The 26,470-nt window shown below is 45.0% G+C and overlaps 1 protein-coding gene across 1 annotated transcript; it reads right to left on the minus strand.

The window, feature by feature from the left end:
• Positions 1-9,652: 9,652 nt before the first annotated feature.
• LOC134395575 (zinc finger protein RFP-like) lies at positions 9,653-25,959 on the minus strand. Its single transcript, XM_063121735.1, has 7 exons — positions 25,552-25,959; positions 23,643-23,738; positions 22,155-22,385; positions 15,702-15,724; positions 14,171-14,289; positions 13,388-13,420; positions 9,653-10,164 (listed from the first exon to the last, which is right to left on the minus strand). The coding sequence occupies exons 1-7, from the start codon at positions 25,957-25,959 to the stop codon at positions 9,653-9,655; spliced, it is 1,422 nt and encodes a 473-aa protein (XP_062977805.1).
• Between the last annotated feature and the right edge of the window lie 511 nt (positions 25,960-26,470).

Raw genomic sequence — 26,470 nt, forward strand, 5'->3', positions numbered from 1 at the left:
ATGTTGTCCTACTAAGCAACATTTTAGCCCCATGGTCTCCAGAATAATAATATGACACCTGCTGAAATTCCCTTTTCCATACAACTGTGAAAGATACTGGAGCCCTGTCCTCCTTTTCATAGGGTCACCCTAGCACAGTGGTTCCCAATTGGTGGCCCGCAGACCCCAGCGTGTCCTCGTAAGCCACCCAGGCGGTCCGTGGCACCATTCACATATTAGCTCTGCAAGGGCCACATTTTAATTTATACACTCGATGTTGATCCAGGTTTGGGATTAAAAGTAGGAAATATTGAACCAGATGTGGAAGGGATTGTTTGGGACAAAAAGAGGCATGATTTCTCCCATCACATTTAGGTTTAGTAGTTGCTAGACATGTCATAATTTGTAAACCAGACGTTAGTAAAATAAAATCCGTCTTTATACAGATACAGGGTTGCAAACAGTAGGCATACACTGGAACAGACAGAGACGTAACTGGGAACAACTGGGACAATACTAGGCAAGAGTCCAAGCTTACAGAAAGCAGGTTGGTCAAGAGCAAGTCCGAGGTCAAGACAGGAATCCCAGCAATCAGGCAGTGAAGTCACAGGCACCAAAAACCGAACTCCCCTGCTCCCTACCCCGTATTTATGCTAGCCAGGGCTGCTCCCAGCTGTTCCTTGATTGCTCAGCGTTTTAGATAAAGCCTGTGGGAGCAGCGCCTGGCTTCCTTTTCCGCTCGCTGCTGACTGAACGACGGGGCAGGTAAGTCTGGCTCTTCCTCCTGATTGTCTGGTTGGCAACGCTCCCTGCTGGCACACTTGTGCTTGGCTCTTCCTCCTCCGGTTTCCCTAGATTGGCAGGAACCTCTGCTGGCACCAGTTCCACTTCCCCTGGGCTGGACTCTTCGGCACAGGGTCCAGGTTCCTCCAACTCCTCATCCCCTGACTCCATACCCACACCAGGTATGACACATGTGTCATTTGTATGTATGGGGAACCTGGTGAAATTCCTTCTTCATCACAACAGTTCAAGCTGCAGGAGACCTGCTCTCTTTTGTATCTGCTCATGCTAGGCAGGGCTCCTGTAGCTTTAAGTGTTGTGATGAGAAAGGAATACCACCGGGTGCTGCATGCATACAAACGACACCTGTTGAAATTCCCTTTTCCATACAACTGTGAAAGATACTGGAGCCCTGTCCTCCTTTTCATAGGGTCACCCTAGCACAGTGGTTCCCAATTGGTGGCCCGCAGACCCCAGCGTGTCCTCGTAAGCCACCAGACATTAGTAAAATCAAATCCGTCTTTATATTCCTAACTAAATCATTGTCATTTTTGCATGGTAATATGTATTTATTTATTACATTTCTATACCGCCCAATAGCTGGAGCTCTCTGGGCGGTTCACAAAAATTAAAACCACTCAAAGTATAAAACAACAGTATAAAACCATAATATAAAATACAATATCACAAATAACACAAATTTTATGGTCTTGTTTTTTAGTATACCTAAAATCCTTTGTTTATTAGGGGCTACCCCTTATTTTATCCAATAAATTGCTTCGCCTTTTACCATAAAGATAACAAAATATCTTTACTACCATAAAGATAACAAAATTTTCAAAAGGAGGGGGTCCATGGCTTGGCATTTGAAAAACAAGGGGTTCACAGTACTTAACTAATTGGGGACCACTGCCCTAGCAAATTTCCATCCTCATCTTAACTTCCTCCTGCTGTATGTAGCTTGTAGCAAGAAGCAAAATATTTTTTGCACTAAGCTCCAGCATTCTCTTCCAATTCTAGGGAGAGAATCTCAGCTGGCCTTTCCCCCCCAGCCAAAAGAAAGGGACAAGGGGCTCCCCAGCAAATGCAACATCTGAGAAGGTGGAGATCCGGATTCTATTTTCACCCACTTAAAAGGCCACTTCCTGCCCTGGGTAATTCTGAGTCACTTTGACCCTCTCTGGCTTGCTACTCAGGAGAATACCACGGTTGCCAATACTGGTGCACCGCACTCCTTGCATTTCTATCCAAAAGAACCCTTCCACGGAATTAATCTCGTGAAAGACCTGTCTCACGGCGGACTTCCTGGCCACCCCCAGGGCCCAATGCTCGGTGTCTTCCACGGTGACTTCCCAGCTGTGTCTGCCTGCTGCAAATTCTTCACATCCCATCACAGTAGTGATGCAGCTGAATCTCTCTGGAGTATTGGGCAATTCTTGAGGTATGTCTCCGCATCGCACGCTCCGACGATCCTCAAACCCAATGAGAAGGGAATGAGCTGTGTCTGGATTCAGTGTGATAGTTGCTGTTGGATGTGTCAGGTTTTTGTGTTAACCTTAACAGTAATTAAGGCAGATTATTGGCAAAGACTTGCAAGCTCAGCACAACAATACTTATTTCCCCCAACATCTGGTTATGGGCCCAGGAGAAGAATTTTGAACTTTAATGCAGTCCCAGGAGAAGATTTCTGGAACGTTGGATGCTGTAACAGAGAGGCTTCGGGATGGCAGATTGAGTTTGTTTAAACAACGTGAGTGCTGGACATTTGGCTGCTCTTCTGGCTACTGTTTAATTGCTGGCTGTTAACGCAAGGCTCAATGGCGGAACGTAAAGACAGCGGCTTTTATTTCCCTCAGCTTGATGACTCCAATTTTTCTATTTGGTGTTACCGGATGGAGGCATATCTGGTTAAAGAAAAAGTTTGGAGAGTCATAGCAGAAGATCCTCCCGCACCCGTTACGCAGGCATGGAGTAATGATGACGCCAAAGCAAAGGCTCTAATTATTTTGGCTGTCTCAGACCAACAATTGGTTAATATCCGTGGAAAACAAACTGCAAAACTAATGTGGACGGCATTAGAGACAATTCATCTTCGTCGTGGAACTGGGTCGACCATTGTGTATTTCAAACAAATGTATCGGGCTGAACTTGCTCCAGATGGTGACCTAGCTAAACACCTGAGGAATTTAAGGTCGCTCTGAGATGAGTTATTACGATGTGAAGTAGAAATTCCTGACTTGCAATTCTGCTACGTTGTATTGAGCATAGAACTTATGCTTCTATGTGCGTAATAGAAGCATAAGTTCAGTAATAGAGTGCACTCCTTATCAAAAATTGTACAACAAAAAACCTTCTGTGAGTCATTTTAAGATTTTTGGATCTGACATGTGGGTGCATACACCACAAAGTCAGAAGTTACAAGAAAAAGGTCAACATGGAATATTTCTTGGTTATGAAAAAGGGTCATATAGAGTGCTAATGACAAATACTCAAAATATAAGATTAACAAGAAATGTTGAGTATCATGTTAATTGGGAACGAGTTGGAATTTTCCAATCCACTCCTGTTGACGAAAGTGAAACAGAAAGTAATGAAAGTGAGGATAGTAGTAATGAAAGGGACAGTTTGCATCAATCAAAGAAAATAAGGGATATAATTGACAAACTTAATTTGCAGAATGCTAATTCTTTCAATACTCCAATGGTGCAGAATTTCCAAGCAGATAGTCAAAGTAAACATTTTGAAAATGCTACCTTGTACAGAAGTATACTAGGGCAACTAAGTTTTATTGCCAATGCTACTCGACCAGATATTTCTGTGAGTGTAAATTTATTGAGCAGGCAAACTGCTAAACCCACAGAATATACTTGGAAAGCTATGAAGCGAATAGCACGTTATTTAAAGGGCACTTTGAACTACAGGTTGAAGTTCACAAAGGAAAGCACTGGAGGTTTAGAAATTCATGCTGATGCTAGTTTTGGAGATGATCTAAATGTTAGAAAAAGTACATCTGGAGTTTGTTACATGTTAAATCACAGTTTATTTGATTGGTCCTGTAAAAAACAGTCTACAGTCTCATTAAGTTCTTGTGAAGCAGAACTGAATGCTTTTAACTATGCCATTGTGAATATTGAATGGTTATTACATTTGTTAAAGGATGCCGAGATTGATGTACCAAAGCCTATTATTGTTTACCAAGACAATCAATCAAGTATTTCTATCTTAAAAACTGATAGTTGTAAGCAAAGAACCAAACATTTGCAAATCAAATTGTGTCATGCAAAAGAATGTATAAGAAATGGTTTATTGCAAGTTCAATATTTAGCTGGAAAAGACATTCCTGCGGATTTGTTGTCTAAACCGATAAGTAAGGAACAACATCAGAAGTTGACAAAATACTTGCAATTGTATTAAATGAAGTAATTATGTATTAAAAGGTGTACACAAAAAGCAGGGGGATGTCAGGTTTTCGTGTTAACCTTAACAGTAATTAAGGCAGATTATTGGCAAAGACTTGCAAGCTCAGCACACCTGTTGGTGATTGAGTGAAGGGAGTAAAAGGCTCGCTCCTTCACAGCAATATGCAGTCAGCCAGTGGAGGTTTGAGGGTATGGCGTAAGCTGCTGCCGTTGCCAGAAAAGAGAGTGTGCTGTTTTGATGCAAAGCCAACTTTTGTTAAGGAGAACCGTAAAGCTGTTATGCTTACTTTGATTTATGGTGAGACAATTGCTTTGCTATAATTTGCTGCTACAAGCCTGGTTGTTTTGTTTTGAAGAACTTCTCTAAATAAACTGCGTTGAAGATTCAAACCTCACACTTGTGTTTATCTGCGAGCTGCGGAGGAATTTGTACAACAATACTTATTTCCCCCAACAGGATGATGGGGAAAGAGAAGACAAGCAGATTAGCTGGGAGAACGGTTTAAAGAAGGAGCTTAGAAACATCCCAGAAATTACCCTCCCACTAAAGTTGATAGGTTTTCTATGTAATAAAGAGCCCTGCCCTCTTTTGGATCTGATCATGAGGGCAGGGCTCCTGCAGCCTTAACTGTTGTGATGAAGAGGGAATTTCCCCAGGGAAAGACACCTGCTGAAATTCCATTTTCTATGCAACTGCTGAACATACAGAAGCCCTGTCCTCCTTTTCATATGGTCACCCTAAGTGTGGTGTATGGGTTAAAGTGTTGAGACTCGGGAGACCTGGGTTTAGTCCCCACTTGGCAATGAAGCTCACTGGGTGACTTTGGGCCAGTCACCAACTCTCAGCCTAACTCCCAGGGCTGTTATGAGGATGAAATGGAAGAGGAGGATCATGTATGTCACCTTGAGCTTCCTGGAGGAAAAATATGAAGAAAGAAAAGAATAGAATAACTCTGACAGAAGCCTATAGGACTCTCTGGGACTCCTGAAATGAAGTAGTGCTATAATATAATATAAAATAAAATGGAAGAGGTAAGGAAAAATGATATACCATCCCAGAAAGAGAACTTGGGAAATCAACGGGAGACGGAGCAGGCTGGGGGTGGGAATAGGGTGAAGGGATAAAAGGTGAAACTTGAAAGGAAAGTAATTTTGCTATAACTTTTGGCAGTAAAATTTTTAAAGCATTTTGTATGTGTGGATACATAAAGGCAGCACCTCAGTGGCTCATATTTACACCAGGGCAATTGACACAGGAATTACAATCTCAAAGAGGAATAAAACAAAGATATTTTTAAGAAGGATTGACAAAAATATATAGAATATATGAAGGGGGAGAAAAGAATAGAAGAACTCTGACAGAAGCCTTTAAGACTCTCTGGGACTCCTAAAAAGAAGTAGTGCTATAAAATAATATAAAATAAAATGGAAGAGGTACAGAAAAATTATATACCATCCTAGAAGTTCACGCTGTGAACTGTGGCACTCCACGCAGACGGGGGCGTGATCATCCCTGCAGAAGAGGTCCAGGGGCTGCTCATGCCGCTCGCATTCAGCCGCCCAGGCCAGCGTCTCTCTGTGGACACTTCCCAATCTCTGACTACTTCGACGAGGCTGGAGAGGGCATAGCTGGGGTGGAAGTCACTGTCAATCTTCACCCTGCACTGGGGGCACTTTGCAGCCTCCTCCAAGCACCTTCGAATGCAGATTTCGCAGAAGCTGTGCCCGCACTGGAGTGTCACGGGACCACTGAAATAATTGAGGCAGACGGGGCAAGTCGCATGAAGCCGGGCCCTCTCCCTGCGATTCTCTGCATCCATGGCTTCGTCCCCCCCCTACACACACACACAGACAGCAGCTAATTTATGGAGGTACTGAGGACACTTTTTCAAAATTCCATTTCCCCCATCAAAATAATAGGCATCCATGCCTCAGATCCATGTTTTTGTGCTGTGGCACTACAATAACAACTACATCCCTGGTTTTTGTTGTTGTTGCAACCCCTGGCCATAGATATTGTCATAATTTTTTGTGGCATCCACTGCAAAAATCATGAGAATTCATTAGGATCCCGGCCTCAAATCCATGTTTTTGCACCGTGGCGGCACCCAAAAGTGTGAACCTTGTAAATCATGGATTCGGTGGGTGGAGGCAGGGGTGATCTGTGATTGGGTGGTGGTTATAAGGGTATCCCATAGTAAAGTAAAATTAACAACCATATGAATCAAAGGAGCTGTTTTGGAGGTCATGGATCCAGCTTTTACTTTCTTCCAAGTGGGTTCTATTGAGCCAACACAAGATTCCCTAATCCAATTTGGGGTTGCACATTCATAATGGTGCTGCCACACGCCTGCAGCTCCTCCTCCCAGAGTGCTGAATAAAGATGCCTCACAGCAAGGTGGATCTTGAACATTCCCATTAATAGGATTAGCTCAGGTCCTGGGGCAGCATTACAATGGCCGGACTGTGTCCTGGGGATGGGGGAGAGAGAGAGATCCCAAAAGAACAGGGCTCTATCATCAGCAGCAGCAGTTTCCCAAGTTCGTAAATTCTACTGCCTTGTGAGGAAGCTGGGAATGAGACGCAAATGCCTCTCCCCCGCAACTCCCGGATGACTGGAGATGGAACATTTGAAAGTGACACACACACACACACCCATCCGTATGGCCTCTTAATACAAAGACACAGGCCAGATCTACAGTGGCCAACCAGGAAACCCACAAACTGGACATGGGTGCAACGTCATGATCCCATCCACGTTCCCCAGCATCTAGTGGACACAGGCTCACTGCCTGGGATATGGAAGGCAGCACGTAGCCATCAGGACTAGTAGCCATTGATAGCTTTCGCCAGGCATTTGTCTAACCCCCTTTTAAAGCCATCCAGATTGGTGACCATCACCACGTCCTGTAGTGGCGAATTCCATCATTTGACTCTGCACTGTGTGAAGAAGTCCTTGCTTTCATCTGTCCAGAATCTTATAGGACTGGCAACTGGCAACAGCTCTCCCAGTTTTTCAGACACAAGCATTTGACAGCCCTACTGAGAGATGCCAGGGCTCTTCGAAGCAGGTAGTCTGCCACTGAGCTACGACCCTTCTCTGACTTCTCCCAGTTGAACTTACCTCACACTTAATACCGTCTGAGCACCTTCTTCAGATACCTCAGACTTGAGGGTAAGGCATCTGTCTACTGGAGAAAGGGCCTTCTTTCTTTTGGCATGCCCATCTCTGGATTTGCTTTCCATGGGGAGTTTGCCTGGGGCTTCACTGTTATCACCTAAACACTAGGGTGAGTCTTCCTAGGGTGACAATATGGAAAGGACGACAGGGCTTCTGTATCTTTTAACAGTTGTATTCAAAAGAGAATTTCAGCGGGTGTCATTTGTACGCATGCAGCACCTGGTGAAATTCCTTCTTCATCACAACAGTTAAAGCTACAGGAGCCCTGCCCCCTTGACTCGATACAAAAGAGGGCAGTGCTCCTACAGTTTTAACTGTTGTCATGAAGAGGGAATTTCACCAGGTGCTGCATGCGTACAAATGACACTTGCTGAATTTCCATTTTTTAGACAACTGTTACAGAAACAGGAGCCAAGTCCTCCTTTTCATATGGCCACCCTAGTGCATCCTACTCAGCCAAGCTCTTCATTAACACCAGTCATTTTTAATGGTTTTATTCTTTGACTTTTTTTAATGCTGTATGGCTGGTTATTTTATTATGGACTGCTTGTAGTTATTATTGGGATTTTAATTTTGAGGTAAACCACTTTGAAGACGTTCGTAATAAATAGGTAAGACAGCATAATTGCTTTTTAAAGCACTAAGCAGAAATAATAAAAAAGACAGTTCCAGTACGCTATTAAATTGAGGCAGACACACAAAGACAAGAGAAAGCTTTAATACAAGAACAACTTTAATTCATATCTGAATACTTTACAAAAAAACCTTTTACATTATACAAACAGAGAAACAGGAGTTTCTCTTTCAAAATAACCACTACTAACAGATAATTTTACAGGAAAAGGGTATAAATCAGCGTGTTCCCAACTCAACAAACACAAAGTTTCACCCTCACCCAAAATTGAATTTCAGATATGGCTTTCAGGATAGGATGAACTTCTTGGCATATACAAGGTGAGCCAAATTTGTGGGGGAGGGAATCAAAATTGGGGCATTAATAGGAAATTATTTAAGAGAAAATGATGTTGTCCTACAAAGCAGCATTTTAGCCCCATGGTCTCCAGAAGGAGAGGACTATACTCACATTGTAAAACCATTTAAAATGTTTGATGTGAGCCATGCCTCTTCTTGTCCCAAACAATCCCTTCCACATCCGGTTCAATATTTCCTACTTTTAATCTCAAATCTGGATCAATATCGAGCGTATTAATTAAAATGTGGACCTTGCAGAGCTAATATGTGAATGGTGCCATGGACCTCCTGGGTGGCTTACGAGGACACGCTGGGGTCCGCGGACCACCAACTGGGAACCACTGTGCTAGGGTGACCCTATGAAAAGGGGGACAGGGCTCCAGTATCTTTAACAGTTGCATAGAAAAGGGAATTTCAGCAAGTGTCATTTGTATGCATGCAGCACCTGGTGAAATTCTCTCTCCATCACAACGGTTAAAGCTGCAGGAGCCCTGCCTAGCATGAGCAGATTCAAAAGAGAGCAGATCTCCTGCAGCTTGAACTGTTGTGGTGAAGAGGGAATTTCACCAGGTGTTGCATGAATTAAAATGACACCTGCTGAAATTCCCTTTTCCATACAACTGTGAAAAATACTGGAGCCCTGTCCTCCTTTTCATAGGGTCACCCTAGCACAGTGGTTCTCAATATGCGGTCCGCAGACCCCAGGGTGTCCTTGTAAGCCATCCAGGGGGTCTGTGGCACCATTCACATATTAGCTCTGCAAGGTCCACATTTTAATAAAAGAAAATACGCTCGATGTTGATCCAGATTTGAGATGAAAAGTAGGAAATATTGAACCGGATGTGGAAGGGATTGTTTGGGACAAAAACAGGCATGATTTCTCCCATCACATTTAGGTTTAGTAGCTGCTAGACATGTCATAATTTGTTCAATTGTAAACTAGATGTTAGTAAAATTAAATTTGTCTTTATATTCCTAACTAAATCATTGTCATTTTTGCATGGTAATATCACAAATACCACAAATTTTATGATCTGTTCTTTGGTATACCTAAAATCCTTTTTTTATTAGCGGCTATCCCTAATTTTCTCCAAAACATTGCTTTGCACAGATAACTACCATAGAGATAACAAAAAATTTCAAAAGTAGGAGGTCCATATCTTGGCATTTGAAAAACAAGGGGTTCCCAGTACTTAGCTAATTGGGGACCACTGCCCTAGCAAATTCCCATCCTCATCTTAACTTCCTCCTGCTGTATGTAGCTTGTAGCAAGAAGCAAAATATTTTTTGCACTAAGCTCCAGCATTCTCTCCCAAGTCTAGGGAGAGAATCTCAGCTGGCCTTTCTCCTCCAGCCAAAAGAAAGGGACAAGGGGCTCCCCAGCGAATGCAGCATCTGAGTAGGCAAAGAGGCGAATTTCATTTTCACCCACATAAAAGGCCACTTCCTGCCCTGGGTAATTCACAGTCACTTTGATCCTCTCTGGCTTGCTCCTCAGGAGAATAATATGGTTGCTGATACCATGGGTGCACTCCACTCCATCCATTTCCAGCCACCAGAACCCTTTCGCGAAATCAATCTCGTGTAAGCCCTGTCTCACCGCGGACTTCCTGGCCACCCCCAGGGCCCAATTCTCGGTGTCTTCCACAGTGACTACCCAGCTGTGTCTGCCTGCTGCAAATTCTTCGCATCCCATCACAGCAGTGATGCAGCTGAATCTCTCTGGAGTATTGGGCAATTCTTGGGGTATGTCTCCGCATCGCACACTCCGACGATCCTCAGACACAATGAGAAGGGGATGAGCAGTGTTCGGATCCAGTGTGATAGTTGCTGTTGGATGACGGGGAAAGAGAAGACAAGCAGATTAGCTGGGAGAATGGTTTAAAGGAGGAGCTTAGAAACATCCCAGGAATTACCCTCCCACTAAAGTTGATAGGTTTTCTATGTAGTAAGGAGCCCTGCCCTCTTTTGGATCTGGTCATGAAGGCAGGGCTCCTGCAGCCTTAACTGTTGAGATGAAGAGGGAATTTCCCCAGGGAAGGACACCTGCCGAAATTCCATTTTCTATGCAACTGCTGAACATACAGAAGCCCGTTCTTCCTTTTCATATGGTCACCCTAAGTGTGGTGTATGGGTTAAAGTGTTGAGACTCGGGAGACCTGGGTTTAGTCCCCACTTGGCAATGAAGCTCACTGGGTGACTTTGGGCCAGTCACCAACTCTTAGCCTAACTCCCAGGGCTGTTATGAGGATGAAATGGAGGAGGAGGATCATGTATGTCACCTTGAGCTTCCTAGAGGAAATATATGAAGAAAGAAAAGAATAGAACAACTCTGACAAAAGCCTATAGGACTCTCTGGGACCCCTGAAATGAAGTAGTGCTATAAAATAATATAAAATAAGATGGAAGAGGTAAGGAAAAAATGGTATACCATCCTAGAAAGAGAACTTGAGAAATCTATGGGAGACGGAGCAGGCTGGGAATACGGTAAGGGGATAAAAGGTGAAACTTGAAAGGAAAGTAATTTTGCTATAACTTTTGGCTGTAAAAATTTTAATGAATTTTATATTTGTTTATGTATTTATATATAAGCTGGAGCTTAGTGCAAAAAATATTTCGCTTCTTGCTACAAGCTACATACTGCAGGAGGAAGTTAAAATGAGGATGGAAATTTGCTAGGGTGACCCTATGAAAAGGAGGACAGGGCTCCAGTGTCTTTCACAGTTATATAGAAAAGGGAATTTCAGCATGTGTCATTTGTATATATGGGGAACCTGGTGAAATTCCCTTTTCAGTACAACTGTTAAAGATACAGGAGCCCTGTTCTCCCTTTCATATGGTCACCCTATAGATTCTAATATATATATATATATACACACACACACACATATATACATATATACAAACATACAAAATTCATTAAAAAATTTACAGCCAAGAGTTATAGCAAAATTACTTTCCTTTCAAGTTTCACCTTTTATCCCCTTACCCTATTCCTCTCCTGGTCTGTCTCCCATGGATTTCCCAAGTTCTCTTTCTAGGATGGTGTATCATTTTTTCCTTACCTTGCTTCTCCTATGCTTAGCAGCTAGAGATAAGCAGTTTTGTTCAGTGAAAAGTTTTTGTTTTAGATTTTGAAGACTTTGTGTATTTTCTCTTTCACAAACCTCAGATAATTAGAACCCCATTTTCACAGAAGATATAGTCTTCCATAGCTTTGAAGATTCACTGCCTGAGTTGAAAAGCTCAAGTCCTTGTTGCCAACCGTTTTGCCAAGATGAGAGAAAGAAAAAGTATGTTGTTAAAAGTGGATGAGAGAAATGTCTGAAAAAAGAGAGAGAGAGAGAGAGAAAAGGCTGTGCAGAAGAGATAGTTTGAAAAAAGGTTGTTTTGGTTGTTTTGAAAAGATGTTGATTTGAAGTGAAGTTGATTTGAAAGTGTATGTGAATAGAAGAAGATGAGAAGTTGAAATGTAGAAAAAGAAGAAAAAGGAAAGTGTTTGAAGGTCAGTGTACGTGGCATGGTTTTTGACCAGAAAGAAAAGGGGGGTGAAGAAGCCCTGCCTTGAAAAAGTTAGTGAATGGACAATCTTGCATCCTCTGCTGATGAAGATTGGAAATACTGAATTGCTATATTTTTGTGTGTGTTTTGAACGTTGTGTTCTGAAAATTGCCCAGTGGTTCTTTTTTTGGGGGGCAGAGATATTCTAACTTTGGCCTAATAGAACTTTTGAAATGCTTTGAGCCCTGAGCCTGAGCCCTAAATGCAACTACAATTGAAGCCTAAAAGCACCCCTGTGTTCTTGCATCAGTATCCTTTGAAATTAGAAGCCAGAAGAAAAATACAACTATTGCTTTTTAAAAATGGACTTGTTTTGAATTGCTTTAAAGGGGGGAAAATGTTAGCAGAACCACCTCCATTTTTAACAGGAAACTGTAAAATCTCCATTGCACTCCAAGCAAAATGTCAAAATGCCCTGTATGAGAATGTCTCCTTGTGTGCGTCCTTGCATCCTTGATTACTAATATAAACAAGAGTCCTGGCTCCAGCTGTCTGTGTTGAAGTTAACTCTCTGTAACTTACTGTCAGGCCAAAGGTATTGTTTACAGGACTGTTTAGCATAATTAGCTATGCCTCAGTGTTATGTTCTGATTGGTTAATGCTGCTACTGGGCCCTGCCCCTTGAAAGCTTTAATACTGTACCATATTCCCTATGTCTTTTGTCTGATTGCTCCCTTTGAAGAGACCAGGCCTTGATTACTAATCAATAAAGCGCTTTTGAACCCTCTGTCGTTGGAATGGTGGAGTCGTGCTTAAGGGCTGTTTGGATCTCGTCCTTGGGTGAAAAGAACATTGATCTAACAAACTCTTCCATCTTATTTTATATTATTTTATAGCACTACTTCATTTCAGGAGTCCCAGAGAGTCCTATAGGCTTTTGTCAGAGTTGTTCTATTCTTTTCTTTCTTCATATATTCTATACATTTTTGCCAACCTTCTTAAAATCATCTCTTTCTTTTATTCCTCTTTGAGATTGTAACTTCTCTGTCAATTCCCCTGGTATAAATATGAGCCACTGAGGTGCTGCCCTTTATATAGCCTGCTTTTTCCTTCAGGAGGCTCAAGGTGACGTACATCCTCCTCCTCCTCTTCCATTTCATCCTCATAACAGCCCTGGGAGTTAGGCTGAGAGTTGGTGACTGGCCCAAAGTCACCCAGTGAGCTTCATTGCCAAGTGGGGACTAAACCCAGGTCTCCCGAGTCTCAACACTTTAACCCTTACATCACACTTAGGGTGACCATATGAAAAGGAGGACAGGGCTTCTGCATGTTCAGCAGTTGCATAGAAAAAGGAATTTCAGCAGGTGTCCTTCCCTGGGGAAATTCCCTCTTCATCACAACAGTTAAAGTGCAGGAGCTATACTAGAGTGACCTGATTGAAAAGAGGGCAAGGCACCTGCAGCTTTAAGTGTTGTGATGTAGAGAAAATTTCACCCTAAGCTTACTGACAACATCCCATAGTTACGATACCTTAACAGATGCTTCGACTTACCTTCCTGCAGTGGAAAGTCATATTTCACAGTGTCTGGGTAAGAAAAGAGAGAGATTAAGCCTCACACCACCAGGAATTTAATAAATGTTATACTACAGAAGAAGAGCCTTTTCCCAAGCTTTGACGATTTTGGAAATAAAAATTCCTCTGCTTAAGCACTTCAACTTGCAATGCCAGGGTGTCATATATATCCCCCTAAATGGATCCAGACAGCACTGGAAGTTTCATTGGTTCAACCAATCCGGGAGTATATATGGAAAGCAAACACAATGGAAGCCAGGATGAGCTGAAGAAACCCAACTCCGAGTGCAGGACATGGAATAACAGGCTCTCTGTGCAAACAGAGTGTCGGACTAGATGGACCCTTGGTCTGATCCAGTAAGGAACTTCTTATGTTCTTATTCCTACTGGCCAGTTTTGATAGATCCATTTTGGTTTGTGTCATGGAGAAAGGCCATCAAAGAGAAGAGGGATGCCCGAAAACGGACCAGGAAGGTGGTCTAAGGTAGGGTGACCCTATGGAAAGGAGGACAGGGCTTCTGTATCTTATACAGTTGTAGAGAAAAGGGAATTTCAGAAGGTGTCATTTGGATACATGCAGCACCTGGGGAAATTCCCTCTCCATCACAACAGTTAAAGCTGCAGGAGCCCTGCCCTCTTTTGCATCTGGTCACTCTAGGCAGTGCTGCATGCATACAAAGGACACCTGCTGAAATGCCACAAATTTATAAAATAAAATAATGCAACAGACTGAACAAGGTCTTGGCAGCCATTCTTCCTCACCTATGAATTGCTTCATTGTGCCCCCCAGAAAACGGAGTAAGTCAGAGGTATTCCAGATCTTATAGTCCAGGTCCAGAGGGAACATTGCAAGAGTCTTATGGCTCTCTCTCTCCTCATACCTAGAGAAAAGGGGAAAACATAACTCCTTAATCTGTTCAATAGAGAATTCAAGAATGGGACAAAAAGTGTGCGTGTGAGGAGGGATGGTAGGTAGAAGACTCCAAAAGCCTACAGCAACCTTCCCCAACCTGTGCCCTCAAGAACACACCTGCAGAGCACCAGTGGGGTCATCCTCTGAAGCTGATTGGTGGGAGATTCAGGACGATAAAAGGAAGGACTTCTTCACACAGCGCAGAGTGAAGCTATAGAAGTCGCTACCACAAGATGTAGTGACGGCCACCAATCTGGATGGCTTTGAAAGGGGGTTGGATGACTTCTGGGAGGAGAAGGCTATCAATGGCTACTAGCCCTGATGGCTATGTGCTATTTCCAGTATCAGAGGCAGTAAGCCTATGGACACCAGTTGCTGGGGAACATGGGTAGGAGGGTGCTGTTGCACTCATGTCCTGGAATCTCCCACCAATCCGCTTCATGGGATGTCTTCAGGTTCTAGTATTATGAGGGAGGGAGGAAGGTAAAGTGAAATAATCGGTGTGTGAAGTAACAAATGTTGAAGAATACTGGCAATATCTGGGATTGGGCAGGGAGATCCAGTTTCTAAAGTGTGCAGCAACCCACAAGACTTAAGAGTAAAATTAATCTGAGTAGAAAAAGATAAAGATGTAGGGAAAACAACACAAGCAATGCATGAAGAGGAGAGACCATCACCACTATTCAAAGGAAGAAGGGCAGATTTTAGAAAGAATAGAAATCCTGTCTTAGATATATAAAATTTCAGAGGATTAGCAGACAATGATGTGTGAATGAATGAATGAATGAAAGGAAGGAAGGAAGGAAAGGAAAGGAAAGGAAAGGAAGAAGGGAAGGAAGGGGCAGTGAAAGGAGGAAGATATAAAATGTTGTAATGGCTTCTATTGTTCTTACGCTACGCCATGTTCAGCAAAAAAAAAAAAAAATTGTTTCGGGTTTATTGGACTCCACAACACCTCTTTAATAAGAATCTGTCTAACTTGCATAATTGTCGGAGATATTTGGACTGTTTTTCTTGAAACTTATACCTAAGCCTTCTCCCCCCGTTTTTTATGAATGGTGTATCTGATGAAGAATAATAATAATGGCATGCTATGTATGTAATGCTTCCCCCCCCCCATGATTTATTTCCTGTTGTTTTGTTAATTCACAATAAAAAGGGGGAAATAATTTTTAAAAAATGTAATGGAGGGGAGCTGGCCTGCTAAAACACTTGTAATCAGAGTGGGAATTTGGAGTGGGAGGGGGGGGTCAGCTTTGAAAGGATGACTCTCTATTCGTCTGTGAAAAGCTGCAGGGCACGGAAGCCTCCCCTAAACCCCCACCCTGTGGACCCAACAGCACCCTGTTGTTCACCTGCTCCCCAGTGTGGGGGACTCACCTCTGGAAAGTGTTCCTTATATCCTACAGGGAAAAAGAGAGAGAGAGAGAGAAAAGGGATTATGAAAACCATGCTCTAAAGACGGGAGCTAGTTTAACTTCAGAAGGCAGCAAAACCTCTAAAAAGAAGCAGGACGTCCCAAACGACAAAGACCCCCACCCTGAAACAGTACAGAAGAGCAGCCCTGCGGAATCAGTCCAGGGCTCTGTCCAATCGTGCATCCTACTGGTGTCATGTCCAACCCTACTGCTCCTGTCTTGGGAAAAGATGTTTCAGGTAATCAATCAGAATCAGATTCAGAACGGAACATTGGTACTTACCGAGAAGGTTCCTTCTGGGTTGGTGTGCGGAAGGCATCCCACAATGGGTTAACTCCCCCTATCGCCCAGGAAAAGCAGGGACTCACATGACTGAGTTTTAAGCCCTCTATTGGTCTGAAGCTCCTCCTAGCCAGTTCCGTCCATGGCTAAAGCTCGGAAATTGAGAAAGTAAGCATCTCTTTGTATCATAGGTAAGGAAGAACCACAGAGGAACAGATAACTTATTAGTAAGTACTTAGAAATCAATCTGAGAGTACAAACTTTGAGGATCCTTAGGAAAAGGTCTGGCCGGCTAAATGCAGAGACAAGTGGCCTGATAGACTCGGTGGTGTTTCAGGGTGTGGTTGGGATGCCTTCCGCACACCAACCCAGAAGGAACCTTCTTGGTAAGTACCAATGTTCCGTTCTCCAGGTTGGTGTGAGGAAGGCATCCCACAATGGGATATGCAAAAGCTAAAAACCCCTTATCTGGGTGGGAAAATCTTAAGCCGAGTCTATTGTAGTCCTACAACCTGCTGGAGGACTCTCCTGCCAAAGGAGGCATCCGCTGAGGCATATGTGTCTATTTTGTAATGTCTTATGAAGGAATTAGGACTTGTCCAGGTGGACGCCTTGCAGATTTCTGCCAGAGGGGCATTAGTACTTAAGGCGGCTGATGTGGCTGCTGCTCTAGTGGAGTGAGCTGTGACTCCTAATGGCTTGGGGAGGCATGAGGCCTCATAGGCTGAAAAAATACATGCTTTTAACCACCTAGCTAGGGTAGATCTGGTAACCTTCTTGCCCATAGCCACAGGGTGAAAGGAAACAAACAGTGAATCAGATTTTCGAAAGGACTCTGTCCTTTTTAAGTAAACTTTAATGGCTCTGCGGACATCCAGCTTGTGCCAGGCCTTCTCCTGTGGATGAGAAGGGTTAGGACAGAAAGATGGCAGAATAAGCTCCTGTGACCTATGGAATAGCGTGTTGACCTTAGGGATAAAGGTCGGGTCTGTTCGAAGGACGACAGAATCCTTATGGAAGGTGATGAGGCCTTTTCTGATTGAAATGGCAGATAACTCTGAGATTCTGCGAGCAGATGTTATGGCCACAAGGAAAAGAACTTTTTGTGACAAAATGCGTAGTGGGATAGAGGCAATTGGTTCGAAGGGAGGTTTAGTCAATGCAGAAAGTACAACATGTAGGCTCCAGGAAGGAAACCTATGGACAATGGGAGGACTCTTGAGTGCGGCTCCACGGAGGAATCTTTTGATGTGAGGGTGTGAACTTAGTGGCTGCCTACCAGGCCTGGAAAGGACTGATGACAGGGCTGACGTTTGCCTGCGCAGGGTACCCGGTTTTAAACCCATCTGAAGGCCTTGTTGGAGAAAGGCTAGGAGTTCCTTGACACCTGTTGCCCGTGGAATAAGCTTCTCCCTTTCACTCCACCTGCAGAAGGACTTCCAGGTTGTTTCGTAAATTCTGGTGGTGGAGTCCTTGCGGGATGCCAGCAGGGTGGATATGACATCCTCAGAATAACCCAGAGTTAAGTAGATGGACCTCTCAGCAGCCAGGCGGCTAGTTTGAGCCAATTTGGGTCTGGGTGCAGTACTGGTCCCTGAGACAAGAGATCTGAGATCTGGGGCAGGAACCATGGACCTTGCACTGCTAGGGCTAGAATCTCGGAGAACCAGGGGCGTCGGGGCCAGAAGGGGGCTACTAGGACTACAGTGGCTTGTTCCTTTCTGATTTTTTGTAGAACTCTGGCTAAGAGGGGGATTGGAGGGAATGCGTAGAGCCTCTCTTTCGGCCAGTTGATATATAGTGCATCTATCCCTTCGGCTCCGTAAGACTGGAATCTGGAGAGAAATCTTGGCAGCTTGTGGTTTTGCCTGGATGCAAACAAGTCCAGTGTTAGTGGGCCGAAATGGTGTATGATTCTCTGGAAGACTGCTGGATGTAGGCTCCATTCCCCTGGGTCTATTTGTTGCCGACTCAGATAGTCTGCTGTATGGTTCAGGGTCCCTTTGATGTGTTGGGCTGATATGGAGGCTAAGTTCTGTTCGGCCCATAATAGCATGCTCTGGGCCTCCAGGTGTAAGGAGAGGGATTTGGAACCCCCTTGACGTGTTATGTGGGCTCGTGTTGTTGTGTTGTCCGTTCTGACTAGGACATGAGAATGTTGCAGATGGCGTGAGAATGCTTTTAGACCCAGGTGTACTGCCCTGAGCTCCAGCCAGTTGGTGCTGTGGCATTTTTCCTCTGCATTCCATTTTCCTTGGGCCAGGAGAGAGTTGCAGTGGGCTCCCCACCCTTCGAGGCTGGCATCTGTTGTCAGTAAGATCCTCTGAGGCTCCTGGAAGGGGCTGCCCACCTGCAGATTTTGGAGGTCTTGCCACCACATGAGGGAGTCTCTGACGTGCAGAGGGAGAAGTATTGGGAGGCGATCCCTCCTTGCTATTTGAGCTTGGAAGGGCAATAGGAACCACTGAAGGGGGCGAGAATGCAGCCTGGCCCATGGGAGAATGCCGAGGCATGAGATCATTAAACCCAGAAGATGCGCAGCATCCATTAAGTTGGTTATTCTTTGCCGATGAATTGCCCTTGAGCGGTCCTGAAGCTTGACTATTCTCTCTGGGGAGAGGAATATTAAACCCTTGGAGGTGTCGATGAGTGCTCCTAGATGAGGGAGGACCTGGGTGGGTGTGAGATGGCTTTTTTCTGTTTATGACAAAGCCGTGTCTTTCTAGGCACTCGACAGTTGTCTGTAGATCCTGTGAGGCTTTCTGACTGGAAACAGAACGGATAAGAAGGTCGTCCAAATATGGATAAATATGCACGCCCTTTAGCCGGAGATGAGCTATTACTGTCACCATGATCTTGGTGAAGATGCGGGGTGCTGAGGATAGGCCAAATGGAAGTGCTTTGTACTGGTAATGATAGTTCTGGTACGTGAAGCGTAGGAATTTTCTGTGAGGTAGTGAGATGGGAATATGCAGATATGCCTCTGTGAGGTCTATGGAAGTCAAATATTCTGCTTTGTGAAGGGCTTCTTTGATGGTTTGCAATGTCTCCATACGGAATTTTCAATATTTGACAAACCTGTTCAGATGCTTGAGGTCCAGAATTGGTCTCCAGCCTTTGGCCTTTTTGGCTACTAGAAATAAGATGGAATAAATACCTTCGCATTTTTCTATGGATGGTACTGGTTCTATCGCTCCTATTTGAAGTAGACGCTGTATGGCGGTAGATAGGATGTGATTCTTGGTGGCGGATTGTGATGTGGGGGATGGGGTGAACCGAGGGGGAGGTTGTTTCCAAAACTCTATGAGATAACCATGGGAGATGGTGTCCAGGACCCAGCGATCGTCTGTGGATTGTTCCCATGCTGGGAGGAAATGTTGAAGTCTCCCCCCGATGAAGGGTTCCCTGGCGTCAGAACTGCTGTCGTCCAGACCTTGAGGCCTGGAAAGTAGAAGGGGGTTTGGCAGAAGCGCTAGAGGAGTTGGCGCTTCTGGACTGAAAGCGGGATCTGGACCATGCTGGTTTAGGAAACCTGTAGCTTTTGGATCGAAAGGAAGATTGGTTAGTGGTCCGGAATGGGCGAAAGGATGTATAAGACCGGATGAGTTTTTTATCTTCTCGCCGGAAGGATGAAGGCATAACTTTTTTCTTATCCTTAGTCTCTATGAGGACATCTTTTAAGGCCTCTTCTCCAAAAAGGTGTGCACCTGTGAAAGGTACAGTCGCAAGATTTCCCCTTGAGGGAAGATCAACATTCCAGTGCTTAAGCCAAATGGAACGTCTGGCCACATTAGCAGCTGCTATGGAGCAGGCTGAAAACTGAAGCGCATCTTGTGTAGCATCAGCCAGGAAGGCAAAAGATTTAGAGAGTTTGAGCAGTCCTCTGTATAAAGTAGGCTGATCTAATTCCTTATTGTTTATTATGTCTTCCACCCATAAGATGGAAGCTCTAGCGAAAAAAGATGATACTGCTGAGGCCCTTAAAGCTAATGCTGAAGCTTCATGCGCCTTTTTTAAAGCTGTATCTGATCTTCTTTCCCCGTGGTCTTTTAGGGGAAAGTCACCGTCTTTTGGCAATACAGCACCTGAGAGCAAGGCCGCCACAGGGGCATCTACTAATGGAATTTTTAATTCTTCCATCACATTGTGAGGAAGAGTATAAAACCTCTGCGCTGTACTGACTCCCTTTTTCCCCTGGAGGGGAGATTTCCACTCCTCCTTCATTAATTTATTAAAGGAATTGGGAAAAGGTACCTCTCTGGTGGTTGGCTTGGGTTCTGGAAACATCGCTGCCCCTCTAGATAAAGATTGCTGTTTGTCGGGTTGTACTGGCTCACTAGCTAGAGAGACAATTGCTTCGGACAATAAAGGTAAAAAATCCTCTTTGTTAAAGAATCGATCAGCCGAGATATGGTCTGTAATTTCTATGTCTGACCATCCACCCTCCTCTCCTTCTGAAAAGAACTCCTGCAGTGACATTATGGAGGAATCACTGTCATGGTGGGGCTCAGCCAAGGGGGTCTTGGATTTGTTAGAGCGACCTTTGGCTATGGAGTGTGGGTCTGGAGAGTCGTCCCCAGAGCCTGCTGATGAGTGCAGACTATGGGAAGAATTGGGCTGTTTTGACCTGAAAGCCTTATTTTTGTTTTTTGTTTTATCATTGTTTTTATTTTTGTTTTCTAATTGTGGAGGAGGAGAGGAGGAAGACTCAGAAGTGTGCAAGCCTCTGGTGCGTTTTGCAGAACGGCTTGATCTCAAGGTTTGCTAGTCTAACAAATGGTCAGACAGATTATCCAGTACTGCCTTAGTGATCTGTGCTAAAACAGATTTATCTATTTGAGCCATGCTTAGGATAGGCGTTGGGGCTATCTCATTATTCTGTGGCTGAGCAATGGAGGAGGTGGAAGGAGGAGGGGCTTCCCTTTGCAAGTTGGAATCGAAACTGCAACTCAAAATGGCCGCCCGCTTTGTTTGGCGGGAAACATCCACGTGGGGGAGAAAGAATGGATTTGATCTCACCCTTGATGCTGTTGGAGCATCTAGCTGCTCCGTTGCTTCCTCCTCTTGTTCTGAGTGGAGAGGGTGGCGTGCTGAGCCCCCGACTCCCTCAGTCTCGGCCGCATCTTTTGAGGCCGGGATCGCACCGTTCCTGGTGTGTAAGAGACTCAGCGAGGGGCCTTGGCCTCCGGGCTGGTGATCTCTTTGATCCTCCGCGGCAGCCGGCAAACTGGTTATCTCCTTGACCTTTCTGGCAGGTCATCCTTTTGTCTGCTGATGGCTTCCTAACGACTCTCACATGAGTCGTTGTTTTCTTTTTCTTTTGAGGCTTCGAAATGGTTTTCTTTGCCGGAGGGGTCATAGAGAATGATAGGCAAGCGGCAGAGAAAAGGAAGCAGAAAAGCGTTTTTTGTTTGTTTGTTTGTTTGTTTTTGGTAAGAGAAAGAAAGTCAAAGAGGTAAGAAGTTTAAAAAGTGTTAGAAATAGAGATAAGTATAGGCTTGAGATAGGAGGAGATGAGAAGTAGCTCTGTCCTGGGCGAAAAGCAGGGACGAACTGGCTAGGAGGAGCTTCAGACCAATAGAGGGCTTAAAACTCAGTCATGTGAGTCCCTGCTTTTCCTGGGCGATAGGGGGTTAACCCATTGTGGGATGCCTTCCTCACACCAACCTGGAGAACTAGAAGATGCAGCCAATTTGGATGGCTTGAAAAGGGGGGTGGGATAAATTCCTGGAGGAGAAGGCTATCCGTGGCTACGATCCCTGATGGTTGTGTGCTATCTCCAGTATTTGAGGCAGTAAGCCTGAGTGTACCAGTTGCTGGAGAACATGGGTGGGAGGGTGCTGTTGCAACGTGCCTTGCTTGAGGGTCCCTGGTCAACAGCTGTGTGAACAGAGTGCTGGACTAGATGGACCCTCAGTCTGATCCAACAGGGCCCTTATATTCTTAACGTTAAATAGGAATCTCCTGTTTGCCTCAAGGTGAATACATTCTCCTCATGTTCTTGGATGCTCAAGCCCATAACAGAGCTGGCTTATCAGCTCCATAAACAGCAACTTCATGTTTTGCGTAGATGCAGTTTTCAAGCCCTCCTTGCCCTAGAAAGGAACCTTGGCCATTTCTGCCACCATCTTACCTGCAGCAGTTCGCTGGCTGGCTGCTGACGCTTCTCCTTCAACTCCTGGATGATTCTTTCACGGGAGGAAAGCGCCTTGCGGAAAGTGGCCATGAACATCTCCTCTTTCTGTCTGAGCTCGAGCTGCAGCTCATCCGTCCTGTTCATGGCGAGATTCTCTTCTCTGTCCAGAAAGTCGCGTAGCTGCCTGAAGTCATTCTGTCGCTTTTCCTTCTGCCACATTATTTCATTCTGCGACAAGCAGTTGGAAAGAGAAGAAAAAGAGAGCCTTGTTAGGAACAGGGGCATTGACACTGTCAAAAAGGAGGTCATGAGAATTCCCTCAGATGGGTACTTCTGAAGCTTCACACTGACGTTTGGAAGGGGAAGAGTTTCCTGAAGACTCTTGATGATATCAAGGGACCCAAACCAGAAGGAGATGAGCAACCAAAACAAACCAGAAACAAGAGAAACACCTTCTCAGGATGCAAAATGTTTATTTTCAGGAAGCCCAGCATGTTTGGCCTAACCTTTACTCTTAGGCCTTCCTCAGGGTGTACATAAGAACATAAGAAGAGCCCTGCTGGATCAGACCAAGGGTCCATCTAGTCCAGCACTCTGTTCCCACAGTGGCCAACCAGCCATCGGCCAGGGATGAACAAGCAGGACATGGTGCAACAGCACCCTCCCGCCCATGTACGTCGCCCTGAGATCTTAATGGTATAGGGCAGGATACAAATGTTTTAAATAAATAAATAAATGTTCCCCAGCAACTGGTGCACACAGGCTTATTGCCTCGAATACTGGCGATAGCACACAACCATCAGGGCTAGAAGCCATTGCTAGCCTTTGCCTCCGGGATAATTATCCAGCCCCTTTTTAAAGCCATCCAGAGTGGAGGCCATCACTACATCTTGTGGTAGTGAGTTCCATATTTAACTCTGCGCTGTGTGAAGAAGTCCTTCCTTTTATTTGTCCTGGATCTCCCACCAATCAGCTTCATGGGATGGCCCCATTGCGTTCTAGTATTTTGAGAGGGGGAGAAAAATGTCTCCCTATCCACATTCTCCATGCCATGCATAAGTTAGAAGAATGTGTCTGAAGACACTTTTTGCTCAAAGAAATTCTACACACTTCTTTCTAACAAGGCCCTGAGGAAGGCCTTAGGATAAAGCACAGGCCGAAATGTGTCGGCTCTTCCTGAAAATAAACATTTTTCATCCTGAGAAGGTGTTTCTCATATTTCCAACCAATATTAAGGGATGTCAGACCAGTGGAGGGTGGTAGTTCCAATTCCGGGGGGCATCGCTCCGCGTTACAGTCAGAGAAACAGTCAGAACTCTAACGGAGCTATCCAGGATCAGGCCTTTCCAAAGGAACAGACATCCCGAAGAGCCATGCTGTGTCATAACTTAAGACTCTTCTTCATTTAATATTCTATTTCCCCCCCCCCCTAAATACTGGTTGCAGAACGTCTTCAGTTCCCAGAAGTGTAAGTCTGATAATTACCAGCATGAGTCCCATTCTATCTTTTGCGGCTGCTTCATATTCCGAAATTTCTTGTGTCTCTGTCCCCAAAATTTTGAGGTGCTGGTCTATCACATCCTGGGGGGAAAAAAGCAAAAGGTTTTGGTTTGGATGCTGTTATTGGCTTACTGTACGAACCCATCAAAATTGTCACTCTAAAATGTGTGCGTTGGAATGATACGCCGCCCTGAGATCTTATTGATAGAAGGTGGGATATAAACGTTTTAAATAAATAATTAAATAAAATGTGCTACCCAGCCTTTCCAACTATAACTCCGCAGATGTTGTTGGATTACAATACCCATCACCCCCAAGCAACTGCCATACTGGTGGGGATGATGGGATTTGTAATCAAACACCCCCCCCGAGACTCCAATAAAGGAAAACTCTGTTTTGAATATTAAACTAGATGTTAGACAATCCAGGTTCAATTCCCCCTTACCACACTGGGTAGCTTTGTTCCAGTCACTATTGCTCAGACTAACCTGCCTCACAAGAACGTTGTAATCTCCAGCTGGACATCAGGAAAAACTTCCTGACTGTTAGAGCAGTACGACAATGGAATCAGTTGCCTGGTGAGGTTGTGGGCTCTCCCACACTAGAGGCCTTCAAGAGGCAGCTGGACAACCATTTGTCAGGGATGCTTTAGGGTGGATTCCTGCATTGAGCAGGGGGTTGGACTCGATGGCCTTGTAGACCACATCCAACTCTGCTATTCTATGATTCTATGATAAAAGGGTGAGAATTATATACACTGTCTTGAATTCCTTAGAGGAAGGTTAAGATAAAAATGGAGTAAAAATAGTAATAATGTGAGTCTCCCTAGTCTGAGATTTTGTCCCAAAGAGCATGCAGCTACACTGAATACATGACTAAGAGAGCAATCAAGACAGCATCTGGGATGACATAGAATTGTTGTCTCTGGGCTCCAAGTTCGGAAACAGGGCTCCGACCTCAGAACCTAGAAACCGAGCTCCACACTCCCTTTCCTTCCCTCTCGTAGCCAGCGTAGTTCTGGCTATGACTCTGTGTTCGGAAACGGAGAGTGGCGATCAGGAAAGGGTGTGGTCCCAGGGCGGGAAAGGAAGGAGACCAGGGAAGCTGCATAAGGCAGCTTCCTATGCTTGCCACAACCTCCTTCCCTAATGGCTCAGAAGCTCTGCGGCTAGATGGGCAAAATCACCCATCTAGCAAAAATGCAGAGCAGCCAGAACACGAAGGTGAGGATCACCTCTGTGCTCTAACCGCTCTGCATTGGACACTTGGTAGCCACTGAGGTTGGCGTTTAATACCATTTCCATAGGATTGAGCCCTAAGCCTAGTTGGAGTCTGGGTTTAACATTCACTGGGATGGGAAACAAAGGCCACACAGTATCCAAAATACATTTCCGATTAACTGCTTCCGTATGGTGACCATATGGAAAGGCGGACTGGGCTGCTGTATCTTTAACAGTTCTATTGAAAAAGGAATTTTCTTGCAACAGTTAAAGCTGCAGGAGTATCGCTAGAGTGCCCAGATACAAAAGAGGACAGGGCTCCTGCAGCTTTAACTGTTGTGATGGATTTTCACCAGGTGCTACATTTATACAAACCACACCTTTCTGAAATTCCCTTTCCTATGCAACTGTTAAAGATACAGGAGCCCTGTCCTCCTTTCCACAGCGTCACCACATTTTAGTTGCCTTTGTCTGCACTTTTTTCCAACTCTACATTTTTCTAGGTGTGCTGACCAGAACTCTACACACAGAATAGTGTATAGAGTTCTGGTCACACCATGTGACCGTGTGTAGTGTGGTCGCACCATGGATTTGTATTAAGTCAGGATGATACTGGCCTGCCCAAGGGTTTTCACAATAGCCCCTGGGGCTTCCTCTCAGTAGCTCACTCTTACCTTGTACTCTCGGGCGGCTTCCTCCAGAGGGACCATGCTGTGACCGACGTGCTCTTGGGAACTTTGGCACTCCACGCAGACGGGGGCGTGATCATCCCTGCAGAAGAGGTTCAGGGGCTGCTTATGCCGCTCACATTCGGCCGCCCAGGCCAGCGTCTCTCTCTGTGCGGACACTTCCCAATCTCTGACTACTTCCACGAGGCTGGAGAGGGCATAGCTGGGGTGGAAGTCGCTGTCAACCTTCGCCCTGCACTGGGGGCACTTTGCAGCCTCCTCCAAGCACCTTCGAATGCAGGTTTCGCAGAAGCTGTGCCCGCACTGGAGTGTCACGGGACCACTGAAATAATTGAGGCAGACGGGGCAAGTCACGTGACGCCGGGCCCTCTCCCTGCGATTCTCTGCATCCATGGCTTCGCTCCGGCAGCGAGGGTCAAAATTCCTTCTCCAGAAGCAGCCACAACCTTGTATAGAAATGTCACAGAGCTATGATCACGGCAAACTTTCACTGGAGAGACAGTGTGGTGTAGTAGCTACTGCGTCGGACTGGGAATCGGGAGATCCGGGTTCTAGTCGTCGTCCCCAGTCACAGACTCTCAGCCCAACCTTCTTCACAGGGTTGTTGTTGTGTGGATAAAATGGAGAGGAGTCTGCCTTGGGTTCCTTGAAGGGGAAAAAAGTAGGATATAAATGCAATAAATAAATAATTTGAAACACAGCATTTGAAAAGACCAGGAGTCTGTCTCCAACATGCGCCCACAGGGAAGGGCAAGCTGAGGTGCCCATCAAGCTATTTCACCCTCTGCAACTAAATGGGTGCTGAGAAATGGCTGGAGCAGTGGAGGCTGGTGGCTCCAATGTCAGTGGGGTGGTGAATCTGGGTTTCAGTCAGAATCCTGAAGGAGCAATCTAGTCTCTCCCC

This window comes from Elgaria multicarinata, chromosome 3, assembly GCF_023053635.1.
Source record: "Elgaria multicarinata webbii isolate HBS135686 ecotype San Diego chromosome 3, rElgMul1.1.pri, whole genome shotgun sequence".
In the NCBI taxonomy this organism is placed as follows: domain Eukaryota; kingdom Metazoa; phylum Chordata; class Lepidosauria; order Squamata; family Anguidae; genus Elgaria; species Elgaria multicarinata.

Coding starts and splice junctions, on each gene's coding strand:
- LOC134395575 (XM_063121735.1), bottom strand. CDS start 25,959: ATGGATGCAGAGAATCGCAGGGAGAGGGCCCGGCGTCACGTGACTTGC. Junction 14,290..15,701: donor ATAAGGAACACTTTCCAGAG/GTGAGTCCCCCA, acceptor CCTTTTCTCTAG/GTATGAGGAGAGAGAGAGCC. Junction 10,165..13,387: donor TGACTTTCCACTGCAGGAAG/GTAAGTCGAAGC, acceptor GTCATCCAACAG/CAACTATCACACTGGATCCG.